We start from the raw sequence: 13,643 nt of genomic DNA, 5'->3' as shown, positions 1-13,643 counted from the left end.
TTGCTCCATCCATTCTTCCTTCAATTTTAACAAGATGCCCAGTCCCTGCTGATGAGAAGCATCCCCACAGCATGATGCTGCCACCACCATACTTCACTGTAGGGATGGTGTGTCTTGAGGCATGGGCAGTGTTAGGTTTGCGCCACACATAGCGCTTTGAGTTTTGGCCAAAAAGCTCTATCTTGGTCTCATCTGACCACAAAACCTTTTCCCACATCACAGCTGGGTCACTCTCATGCTTTTTGGCAAACTCCAGACGTGCTTTCAGATGGTACTTTTTGAGTAACGGCTTCTTTCTTGCCACCCTCCCATACAGGCCATTGTTATGCAGAGCTCTTGATATGGTTGACTGGTACACCATTACTCCACTCCCAGCCACTGAACTCTGTAGCTCCTTCAAAGTGATTGTTGGCCTCTCTGTGGCTTCTCTCACAAGTCTCCTTCTTGTATGAGCGCTGAGTTTTGAGGGACGGCCTTTTCTTGGCAGTGCCTGGGTGGTGTGATGCAGCTTCCACTTCCTGATTATTGATCCAACTGTGCTCACTGGGATATCCAAACACTTGGATATTATTTTGTACCCTTTCCCTAATCTATGCATTTGTATTACTTTAACTCTAACTTCTGTAGAATGCTCTTTGGTCTTCATTTTCCTTCAGATTCACAGCCTTACCAATGATCCTTCAACAGTGGGGTTTTTATCCAGAAAATGTGACAGCAACTTTAATGGTTCACAGGTGGAGGCCAATGGTAAGGTAATTGTGTCCTCGTTAGGGCAATTTCTTTCATCGGTTAAACTGGGAGCTTCCACAGCACAGGGGTTGAATACTTATGCAAGCAAGATATTTCAGTTTTTTATTTTTTTTAAAAATATTTCCCAACATAAAACCAATGTCACCTTACAATAACTGATTTTGAGTTTCAGTGTTTTAAAATAAAATATCAAACAGAACAAAATTTCAATGTACCATTTGTAATTCAGTAATATGAGAGAATTGGTCAGGGGTCTGAATACTTTTGCAAGGCAATATATATATACACATACATATACACACACACACACATACATATATATACACACACACAGCGGTTTACAGAAGTATTTACTCCCCTGCAAAATTTTCACATTTTGTTGGCACTCCACAATGCTTTCAAATTAGACTTTACATGTAGAAACTACTCCACAATGATAAAGTACAAAAATGCATATAGAATATAATCTCAGTTGCATAAGTATTAAACACCTTTGCTACAGGTGCAAATTATTTGTCTGAAAGGTCACAGAATTTGTGAAATGGTTTCAGTCCGTGTGTACTCAAAGTGGTTTAACTTGTAGATAATTTCCCTCAGGTACAGTGCCGTGAAAGTATTTGCCCAGTCTGATTTTCTGCATTTTTGCACATTTTTCACATTGTATTTGGTCAGATTTTTTTGTGGGTTGTAGTAGTATATAGAGGGAGTCTGAGAGAAAAAAATGACAATCAAACATGTAATCTTCAGGTGTGAAAAAGTTATTGCCCCCCCCCCCCCCCTCCCAAGTTAACTTAACCCAATTAAAGGGATAATTAAGGTCAGCTGTTTGAGTACTCTGGCCTGATTTGGGCCAGCCCTGCCCAATATAAATCTGACAGAGTGAAGTTGTCAGCACACAGGTTCTAGAGCAGGGGTGGGCAATTCCGTCCTGGAGGGCTGGTGTCCCTCCTGGCTTTTGTTCTTACTGTGCCCTAAATTACTTAATTGGACCAATTATTGGTCTAAGTAATTTAGAGTACAGTTAAGGTCAGTGTTCATGACTCCACCATCAGAAAGACACTGGGCAAAAATGGGATTCATGGCAGAGTAGCAAGGCGGAAACCATTGCTCACTAAGAACATGAATGCTCGTCCCAAGTTTACCAAAAAGCACCTGGATGATCCTCAAGAGTTCTGGAACAATGTTCTATGGACAGATGAGTCAAAAGTGGAACTTTTTGGCTGATATGGGCCCCGTTATGTCTGGCAAAAACCAAACACTGCATTCCACAGTAAGAACCTCATACCAACGGTCAAGCATGGTGGTGGTAGTGTCATGGTTTGGGGATGCTTTGTTGCATCAGGACCTGGACGCCTTGCCATCATTGAAGGAACCATGAATTCTGCTGTGTATCAGAGAATTCTTCAGGAGAATGTCAGGCCATCCGTCCGTGAGCTAAAGCTGAAGCGCAGCTGGGTCATGCAGCAAGACAATGATCCGAAACACACAAGCAAGTCTACATCAGAATGGTTGAAGAACAAGAAATTTAAAAGTTTTGGAATGGCCTAGTCAAAGTCCAGACCTAAACCCCATTGAGATGTTGTGGCAGGACCTGAAACGAGCAGTTCATGCTCGAAAACCCACAAAGTTGAAGCAGTTCTGCATGGAGGAGTGGGCCAAAATTCCTCCATGGTGCTGTGAGAGACTAATCAATAACTACAGGAAGCGTTTGGTTGCAGTTATTGCTGCTAAAGGTGGCGTAACCAGTTATTGAGTAAGGGGGCACTGAGTGTTGCATAACTTTCTTTAATAAATGAAATATGTATCAAATTTTTGTGTTATTTGTTCACTCAGGGTCCCTTTTATCTAATACTAGGTTTTGGTTGAAGATCTGATAATATTCAGTGTCAAAAATATGCAAAAATGCAGAAAATCAGACAGGGGCAAATACTTTTTCACGGCACTGTATATAAAGACCTTCAAGCTGCAACTCACATAGTGATCCAACAAAGCAACCATGAAGACCAAGGAGCCTTTGTGAGTTACTTTATTGTACATTCCTCTAATGTCAAATGACTTCCAGTGTGGAAGTACCAATTATAATACAATTGCAGTTGACATATGCTTCAGGTCGTATGGTACTTAAATTAACCACGTGCTATGCACTTAAAGCACACTTTTCCATCTAGTTTTCTTTGTGTGTGGCTGTCGTAGTTCAGTTCTAAAATACATTAAAATGTGTTAATAAAGAATTGCAGACAACAAATATCCCTGGCTTGTGTTAACATATCTATCGATCAGGCCGATTAATGTGTTGATTCCTAAAAGAGGACCGATGTTAAAAGCCCATCAGAGAGAGGTATAATATACAGCTTTTTACTGCAAACATATTTTAATTGGGTGTTAGGCAGCAAACCCCAGTGCCAGGCACCAGAGCTGTTTCCGATAATAGCACCATAAATGTCGGCTGGGAAGGTTTGGAGCACAATATAAAATTGCCTCTATAAAAAGGGTCATAACTTCATGACCCAAGCACGTTTATCTGTGGCCTATTAGCTAATCCACTGCAATAAAATAAAGTTTCAGGTTCCAGAGAAGGCGACGATGGGGAAATTTAAATTCTATTCTAAACTGTTTCCCACAGATAAATCATTTCTCAGATCTAAAACTGCAGAACATTGCACCCTTTTGAATTCTACTAATCACAGATTGATCCAAACATCTGGTCTATATACAAGTAGCCAGGAACAGGGTCTCCATTTAAAAGACCCCCAACAGTGGAAAACCTATTTAACTCAACAAAATAAAGGCTTACTTATACTTACTATGTAATAGTTTTAGAAAAATACTACACTGCATGCATTGTAAAGATGTTACAAAAGCGCCAAATTAAACTAGAAATGTGGGTTGTGAGAACAAAAACAAAATCTTTCAGCCCGCAGCATCATATTTTCAGAGTGGTGGTGGCTGCAGAATTGAAAACTCATTAAAAAAAAACATGGTTTCTGGTCTGAAATGACTTTAATGCATGCACAACATACACACTGCTATATTGTGTATCATTTTAAAGCTTATAACCTGTAGAATAATATTTGTTTGACATTTGTGTCAATTCCACTCAAAAGCCAGCTTGCCCTTCAAGCTGTTGAGTTGATGCAGTGTTTTGAAGAATGCACTGTGCTTGTCAGTTTATAGGCCAGATTATGCTTTACTAGGAAGCAGGAGGAGCCTCTCTAGATATACTGTGGCACACTGGAAACATGGACCGCCAGATAAATAGAGCATGCATTCTATATCACAGTGGCACTGGAACAAACACTTCAGAAAGCTGGATCATTTTTTAAATTAACCTAATACTTACTGTTGCTGCTTTATACATGTGCATTTATTGCTGTTTGAGAAAAGCCCAGAGGCAGTGTATAAATGTGACAACGGACGTACATATGCCTAGATATCCTCCTCAGTCCCTTATCTACTTAAAATGGACATTGGTATTTTATTATAAACCACACACAGAGTAGGTTTTTGGGTGCAAAGTGTATACAGCATGCATTCTTGTACCCAGAGCTAAAAAAATAAAACACTACTTAAAAAATCAATGGTTATGTAATATCCCTGTCATCATAAACGTGGATCCACTGTGGAGGATAATACAAAAGTGCACTAAAGGAAAATAATTAAATTGAAAAAGCTGTTTTGATACACTACAGCAACAGCCATTAATGGGATGACGCAATTCAGTTATGGTAACGTGGCTTTTAATGTTTGGAATAGTGTTGCCCTTAGTGTTGGGGGGTGGGGGAAAGTGAAAGACTTTTGGAGGTCACTTTTTTTGGTCATGTAACCATGCATTAGTATTGCCAGTTTATTTCTTCTGGTTTAATAAAAGGGTGTGTGTGTGTGTGTGTGTGTGTGTGTGTGTGTGTGTGTGTGTGTGTGTGTGTGTGTGTGTGATAAACAGTTCCACAGTATTCTGCAGCACTTTAGGTAAAGATGCATTGTCCCTCCTCCCTGTTGTCAAAACTTACCTGCTCTGACCCCCCGGTACTGGGGTGTGGCAAAGAAATCACACTGGGACACCACAATGGCGGAGATACCGAGCACACAGATGACCATCAGGTAGATGACGCAGGGCTGTGGGGAGCAGTAGAAGGAGTAATAGAGCCAGGGAACGAAGCTCCCCATGATCAGGAAAGCGATGCCCGAGTAGTCTAGTCTGGAAAACACGTTTTACAAAGTTAGAGTGTAACACTATGCTACAGCTTATTCTTTAACGGTTATGGTATAGTTCCAATTGTAAAATCATTAAAAATCAAGAGAGTAATTCTAAAAAGAAACATAGTAATTCAATTTAGATAAGCATTTGGACAAGACATCTGCAAATAATGTGACTATGTTATAAAATAAGGAAACTGATAAAGGAAACTACTTTGTGTTGTCACAATGGAAAACAATTTCTAACAGAAATTAAGGATGAAATACCTCATCACCCAGGGGTGGACACACCTAAACCTGTTACAAGGGGAACTAAAACTTATTTTACCATTAAAAATATTGACAAAGATTTCTAGCTGAGAAGTTTCTTTCGGTATTAAAACATATCCTACCATTGAATGTAGGATATGAAGTCATACGATGATTGAAATCTTCCCTGCTATGAATGGTGGCAGTTTTAAGCAGTTAGTAGAATAACACAAAGTCTTCAGCTTCTATTACCTCTGGGGATTTTACCATAATCCTACTGCTCATACTTTTGTGTCTCCAATTACCAAAGTTTCTGCTATAAATGTTCATTTTTCTCTTCCCAAAAGCTGCCATTTATCAGGAAATATGCTGCATTACTGTTGATTTATCCAAAGGCTGATTAACACCCAGGTAGGCATTTTTGGTGCTGCTGTGCAAGTGCTTACTTGGAAAAGACACGGGAAACCCCTTCCGAGTGGCAGTACACCGTGTGGAAGACCCAGGAGAAAGACAGGCAGAGGATGGCCCCCAGGAAGAACATGCCGATCGCCACCTTCTCCTGGACGGGCGCCACGAAGGACATGTTGGGCCGGAACATGTAGAAGATGCCCAGGCACAAGAAGAACAGGCAACCTGGCGACAGGGGTTAGACGAGGGCTTAATATGACACGTCACGCATTCTGGTAGCACCACCATCAATTATATGTAAACTACCTCTATATGTAATGAACTCTCAAAGCAGTAACCATATCAGAGCTGTCCAACCTTTCTGGCTAAAAGAGCCATTCCATTTATAACTGTGATTTTGCCACCTCATTTTTTTGTTTACACACGTCAATTTTGCTGCAATTTGACTACATTACTAGCCCACGTTAAATCATCCTGTACAGAACTCTAGTCACGTTCCACAAAAAGTAGACTGCGATACTTTCTGCAGGGGTGTTCTCTAGAATGAGCTGTGCTGTCAACGTCAGCTGACGGCATTAATAAACATAAATTGCCCAATTTCGTTTGCGATATAATCCGTGTTGATAAACAGATACAGCTAGTGGACAAAAAAATTGAAACACCGGGGTAAATGAAGGACACCAAGTATATTGAAAGCAAGGGCTTCCACACAGGTGTGGCTCATGCGTTAATTAAGCAAATAACATCCCAGCATGCTTTGGGTATGTAAAAAAAGGCTGGACAGGCCTGGCTGCCTAGAATTAGCGGAGACCTCAGTGACTTTGAAAGAGGGGCGATTGTTGGGGCGCGTATGGCAGGCGCTTCAGCGACCAAGACAGCTCAATTTGCTGATGTTTCACGAGCAACAGTGTCTAAGGTGATGTCAGAATGGAACTCTGAGGGAAAGACATCATCAGCAAAGGGCAACAGTGGGAGGAAGCGCATACTCCAGGATTGTGATATCCGTGCATTAATTCAAAGTGCAAGGCAAAACAGGCGAGCAACTGCAGATCAATTGACTATAAATTTCAATCTGGGGAGCGAACAGCCAGTTTCATCGAAAACAGTCCACCGAGAACTCCACAGAGCGGGATACCATTTTTTTGTCCATTACCTGTACATTGTAACTGTGTTTGCGATATAATCACAGATGATAAACAGATACATTGTAACTGCATTTGTAGTTTGATCAAATCGACAACATACTATAAATAAATAAATAAATAAATAAATAAATAAATAAATAAAATAAATAAATAGAAAGTCCCCGCCGGTAACTTACCATTTGGTTCAATTGCTGTCAGCAGACCGTTGCTGAAAGTTTTGATCTGTGTGAAAGTGACTCTACTGTCTAATTAATGCTTTGTGGATGTGGAATGGCCTCTTTTTTAAATGAACTCCTCTGTGCGAGACTGCCTGCTTCAAGCTACTGCTCAATGAACAGTTAACTTGGGGCAGAAATATAGGCTACGACCAAAGACTACTGATTGCCCTTGCAGTCTTGTCAAACAAAAAAAAAAACTAATGAGATACTTCAAAAGAGCCATACTGTGGAGCACAAAGAGCCATTATACAACCCTCAACTAATATTATTTTCATACTGATAATGATATAGAAGTAATGGTGATTAAACGTCAAAGAGTACGTGTTGCAGCCTCCAACTGGTGCAATCGGCTTGTGCAATCGGACATATCCAATGTCTTTGGTCTCATTCCAGAAATTGATGTGGGGCTGTGACCTGTTCTAGATGCATTTGAGGATGTGTGTGTGGCTCCTATGCATTTCACAGATTGCAGCTAGATATCTTGAGTGAAACTTACATTTATTAACAAAGTTATTAATTGGAAGCAGAAAAAGTGTATTCTTTAGAGATGTATCTTAAATATTAGTTTAAAAATAATAATAACTAACATCTTCAACACAAGAAAAATGGGGGATCAGTGATAATGATGCCAGGAAGGTACAAGGAAAGAAAAATTCATTTTAAAGTATTGTTTATAAGGACATATAAAGGAAATAGGTTTTATAACAAGAATTGACTATATTTGCTGACATGTCTAACCAAACACTGCAGTGCGTTTTGCACATAACTAAAATTAAATACATAGTAAAAAAAAAAAAAAGTGACTAAATTTAAAAAGGGGACACTTCCATTTAATCAAAACAGGTGAAAGAACAAGGACTAAGGAACTAAAGACTAATCCTCATGTCCAATTATAATTAATCTGACACAGCAGTGTGGAGTAGTGGTTAGGGCTCTGGACTCTTGACCGGAGGGTCGTGGGTTCAAATCCCGGTGGGGACACTGCTGCTGTACCCTTGAGCAAGGTACTTTACCTAGATTGCTCCAGTAAAAACCCAACTGTATAAATGGGTAATTGTATGTAAAAATAATGTGATATCTTGTAACAATTGTAAGTCGCCCTGGATAAGGGCGTCAGCTAAGAAATAAATAATAATAAAATAATAATAATTCCGTTTCAGCGATACTAGTGATAGGGTTTGAGCAGCAGTAAGAAAAGTCAAGCCCTGAATTGGATTGCGAGTCCCCAGTTCTGGCAGCAGCAGACAGTGGTTGTGCAACACCGAGAGACACCGACAAGAGCAATCGGCTGATCCTGCAGGGTGCAAGCATTTCAGTGAAGGGAAGCACCTTCCACTAATCGGCATTCTTAACATAACTTGCCGTGAACAGCTTCTTGGCCTTTTGTTTCAGAATGGCTTGTTGCATTTGCCTTTTAGCGAACCAATTGGCTTAATTCACTAGCATTTACCTCTGGAGGCTAGGGTTCAACAAACCAGCTTAAGTGAATTGAGGCTGGGGGTTTCAATGTAGCACGCAATGGAAATTAGTCCACATCACAAGACACTACACAATTTAACACAATTGGTCAGTCTCTGAAGTGAGGGGAAGTTGTTACTACTGCTCTGGCCACTCCCCTTTAATGAAACTAAATTCAAAAGCTAACAATTTTCCACACTAATTACTTCATCAATGCACAGCATTGAAAAATACACAAAACTATTTTATTGTGGGTTTAAGTACTAAATAATATAGTTCTCAAAAATTAGCTGAAAATGCTTTTTTAAAAGTACCTTTTAGGGAAGACCTAGTTATATATAATAAAAACAAGTTGCTAAATTGTTTCACTTTTTAAGTTATTATTTTTCTTGAGCATACCAATTCAAAAACATCCTAACTTTTCTTAATTTATAAAAAGAATTACTCCAGTGATGCACAAACACACTAAGGTGTAGAAGATGTTCTACCACATCGCAAGCGGAGCTGCTATAGAAGAGCATATTGCTGCTGCTTAAACCTCATCCTCCGAGTACTGACTTTATTATGTCTAGTTGGTGTGGATGTCAGCCCTCCCCAGCACAACGGACAGGCCTGATGTAGGCAGACACGGCTCAGTAAGCCGGTAAATTGAAAGGGTGCAAAGGAGCTCATTATGATGCTCTGGCTGCAGGAATGTAATGGAGTTGAGAACATCCTAGTTTGACCCTACAGAGGATAGATATGAATGCAGGTATTCTATAGCTTGTTCATAGATGCAGCTAGCTCTAACTTACTGTACATACAGTACACTATAAAGCGGTCTTCAAGGAGGTGTGCCTCTGACTGAATACTGACAGTAGTATTGGAACTAAAGCAATTACAATTTGTGCTATCAATTTCTGATTTTTGTACCAATTGATAAAACTGTATTCCAATTTTATTTTACTTTTTGCAATAACGTATGTCCTAAAACCTATAAAAAATACATACGACTGGGCAAAAAACTTGAGTAACACTAGTAGAGGTAATACTTGGCATGCTTGTGGTGATACAATATCATTGTAAAAAGTTTTAGTAATGAGGCCACAAAAAAGGTGGCCTTGTGTTGATTATGGAGTGATCTGATGACACGATGAACTTGCTATAGAGAAAATTCAAGCTCATATTGTCTCCATGCCAAGACAGGGCAGTTGCATGCAGGGATCATATTAAAAACTATGTTGTCCATTAAAATGCAAGTGTCACTTATGGTTAATTCAAGACAAAATCAGAATTGCACCAGTTCCCCCCCCCCCGTAGGGTTCCTAAATTCCAATGCAAATAGACTAAACATTTGTATTTACATATATTTATTTCCTCCAAAGGCTGCAAGATCCATTCATTTAAATCAGCTGCTTGGGTGCTGCACTAATAGTGTGTAGCATTATAGAACAAGGAAAACGAAAGAGTGGAGGACCTCAGTCAGGATGTTATAGGGGCTTAGGAAGTACTTTTCCTATTGCTGCACAGACTGAATATACCAAATTAACAGATTTGACACATTCAAACACCTACTGAAAATAAAATGGATAGCTTATTTTTATTTGAAAGATTAATAATTATATGAAATCAGGCTGAAGCCACAAGAAAAATGAAGCCGAGATCAAATTTTCTTTTTTGATACCTTATGCCCCCACATCCATCTCTTAAATAAATATATTCAGAAAAATACAGCTTTTTCGTCTTTTCCCAGTAAGTTATGCAGCAAGATTAAATTGCACTAATGTATTATAGTGCTGGTTAGCTCTATTACGGACGATTGCTGGGACATGAAGTCATGGGATTTTAATATTTATTTCTAAACAGGAATTTTACCCCTAGACACAGCTGTCACATCATGTGGGTTCTTGCTGCTCTCCAGTTTAATCAATCATGACATCAACACTTCATTTCCTTCTTTTTCATTTCCTGTTTGGTTCACCTTGCATTTCTTTATATTCTAGATGCTCTGTTACTCTTCAAAATGGATAACATTTTTAAATTCTGCAATAGCATCTGATTGAGGAAAAAATACCTAACAAAACTCAGCGTATGGTGTCATTTTACAGTATATGTTTTTCTGTGACTGCTCCTGTGACAGTGTACAGGTGTATCCATCTTTTAGTACTCCTGTTACTTATTAACGGTACCGCAGAACAGAGTCAGGGACAAACTAGTACAGTGGAGTGACCCATGACAATAAATTTTTAAAAAAAAGTCTCCAGCTAGCCATTGACATGAATTTTAAATACTTTACAAGCTTTTTTTTAGCTGTACTTCCACTAGAATATATACTGCAATACACTGGTCACACAGCAGAGAATTTGACTGAACATTTTTAGTGGCACATTTATACAGCGTTGTAAATTCACACTAGTCCTGCACCCAGTCCTGAGTTTCAGAACTACCCTGAATTTCGTAGATTAGTGAAATGATCAGGAGCCAGAAGTTGCAAACTGCATGAACATTTAGCAATCATAAACCTAGAGACCCAGGCAAGACTTACTCATGCTGTGGTAAGTGTGATCAGTTCAGAACAGGATTTGAGCCCAAATTCTTGGCACCTAGTAATTTCAATAATATATCTAAACAAGGGCAGTTGTGAAACCCAGGACTGGGTGTAAGGCTAGTGTGAGTTTTTAACCGTGGTGTTGAAAACACTGAGAAATACACACACAGACACACACACAGATTTCCAGAATATGTGATCATTAATAATATCTTGATACATGTTACACACCACTGTATTGCTATTACCGTATGTGTACAATAAATGTCAGATCTGAAATCAAACACAATAGTAAAATAGACACAGCATTTCAATCTAGTTATCAATAGTTATTAGGCTTGGGAACTCGGAGCTGTATTGTGGAGCAGGTTTTACCTAGTAGATGTGTCCAGATGTTCCCGGTCTCTGTGTGGATTCTGAAGATGCTCCTGAAGCAGGCTCTGAAGGACGGCATGGGGGGCCGGTGACCGTGCTGAAGGTATTCGTTGTCCTTCAGCCAATCAGGGAGCACATCATGGGGTATGACCCGCCACCTTCCTTCCCAGACCTGGGTTTGGAGAGGGGGACCAGCATTAGAGCAGGAAAGCAAAGCTGCACTTCACTCTAGGGGAGGGGATGACCAACATTTGGAGAAGAAAACCTGTATCGGACTGTTTTGTGGATATTAATAGCAAAATCATCTTTAGTGCGCAGGGATTTTTCTGAAGCTTGAGAGATCTGGTTGGTCACTGGGAAACAATTAGGCTGTTGTCATGTTGTCCATGAAGTCATGGAGGATGTTATAAACCCAACCACCCATCACCCCTGTCCCAGAACAATATGATGAACCAATTTCCTGTTCACAAAACTACTTGAAATGACAAATCAGCTGTTTTCTAATTTCATTGTAAAGGTTTGCCTCCAATTTCTTGTTGACACAGAGAAACCATATAAAATTTCTAAAAAAGTAGTATGATGTACAGTGTTAATTTAACAGCAATTACAAATCCAGACCTTTTATTTTCACTTTGACTCAGGCGAAGCACATTTTGTCCTGTTGCTGTTTTAGCAAATGAACAGCTCCTAGCTGCAACCAAGTTATATTATTTGGTTAAGGGCTACAAAAATTAAAAACATCTAGCAATGCATGCCAACTAAAAACTGTTTTGACTTCAAAAAGTTGTAACATACTGTGGAACAATAACTTCCTGATAACAATTTTATGCCAACCACAGTACCTCATATCAATTTTAAATTTCCTGTTTCATAGCAAAAACTGTGTGAAAAAAAAGTGTGCTCAGACTGATACAAGGATATCTGTGACAGTGAAAAAGTACACTGAGAAAAAAAGATGTAAAAATATCATCTCATCTTTCAGAGGTTTGCAAGACCTGCAAACTGTGCCACGTTCCTCTTAATGAGTTGGTCCACTTCAGCTGGAATGACCCACAAGGAAGTATCAGTTAGTAATGTGTTTGCATGACGACCCATGTGGAACAGAAGTCGGCAACTGTGGCACAATAAAACCTCAGGAACTACTGTAAAGACTCAAGTCATTTCCAGTCTACAGTACTTTCAGGAGAAATTGATTTCACTGCCACCAGAAGGGTTAAATTGCTGGCTAACGAACTTACGGATACAAGTATCAGCTTGTTTGATCTATCAGGCCAGCAAACAAAAGGCTTGCTTATGGAGTTAAGGTTAAAGTGGATGAAGGGCACATAATACAAAGTCACCCTTAGTGGAAATTTGATGTGAAGAAAGATAGCACTTGAGTGTGGCTATATACATATGAAACTGATTAAACATCATGTGTTTAAGGCAGTCCTGAGACCTGACAGTTTCTCATTTGCATCTTTATACAGTGCTCCCTGAAATATTTGTATTATGCAAATTTGTAATCACACGTCAAGCAACTCAACATTTTCTGTATCAGGTTTCCCTACAGTAGAATTCAGGAATAGTTTATTCATTTAAGTGAAAAAATTAAGGAGCACTAAGTTTTAGGTCAAAATAAAGATGAAGTTGTGTCTCCTAGTTATAGCTATTATAGCACCTTGGGATTTCATTTGTAAAACTGTGGATTTAAATAAAAAAAACAGTTATGTACTGATTCTTGAGTCTAAATTCCCAAGGTTATTCAGATCAGGCTTTGTGACGTTTGTAATTGAAACAGCACTGTGTTCTGTTATCTCAGGATAATAGGATTTGGAATCTCAAATAAATGGAATGGCTGAGTGATTCCACATGTTATATAGTTGGAGAAATTAGAATTTTTGCTAAGCACTGTTTAAGAGTGGTTCCTTATAGGAAGGCACACATCTGTGTATGTGGGTAATATCACCACAAGTAGAAGTGAGGCTGAAAACCCCAGACACTGATGCTTGCAGTCCTGTCACTCCATATACTGCTTTATGATTAATATAAAAGTATATATATAAGTATATATATATATATATTACCAACCTTTATTTACTCCACTGTCATTTTTATAGAAAAAATGACTGAGGTAGGTGGTCGATTGTCATGAATGGACAGTCTAATACATTACATTTAGTTTTAAAATACATCAATGTATAGTGCATTTTAAATGTAGCTGATGGATGGTTGATTATAGAACTGGAATTAAAGAATGTGTTGAAATTATTATTTTTTTCTATTAGGAGTTGCACCCAAAACTGCAAGTTTAATAAAAGGTTAAAGGTGTCCTAGAAC

General features: G+C 39.0%; 1 protein-coding gene across 1 annotated transcript in view; it reads right to left on the bottom strand.

Annotated features, from left to right (window-relative positions):
* LOC117415866 (adiponectin receptor protein 2-like) overlaps nt 1–13,643 on the bottom strand; it is a 54,829-nt gene that overhangs the window by 9,940 nt on the left and 31,246 nt on the right. Inside the window, exons 4-6 of the mRNA XM_034026757.3 lie at nt 11,325–11,496; nt 5,640–5,826; nt 4,758–4,945 (exon numbers count right to left, since the gene is read on the bottom strand). Of these exons, the coding sequence (XP_033882648.1) occupies nt 4,758–4,945; nt 5,640–5,826; nt 11,325–11,496 (547 nt within the window). The remainder of the gene's footprint in view (nt 1–4,757; nt 4,946–5,639; nt 5,827–11,324; nt 11,497–13,643) is intronic.

This window comes from Acipenser ruthenus, chromosome 7 (assembly GCF_902713425.1).
Source record: "Acipenser ruthenus chromosome 7, fAciRut3.2 maternal haplotype, whole genome shotgun sequence".
NCBI classification, from domain to species: domain Eukaryota; kingdom Metazoa; phylum Chordata; class Actinopteri; order Acipenseriformes; family Acipenseridae; genus Acipenser; species Acipenser ruthenus.
Note: the sequence above shows the minus strand (reverse complement) of the source record. Positions and strands in the feature narration are given on the sequence as shown.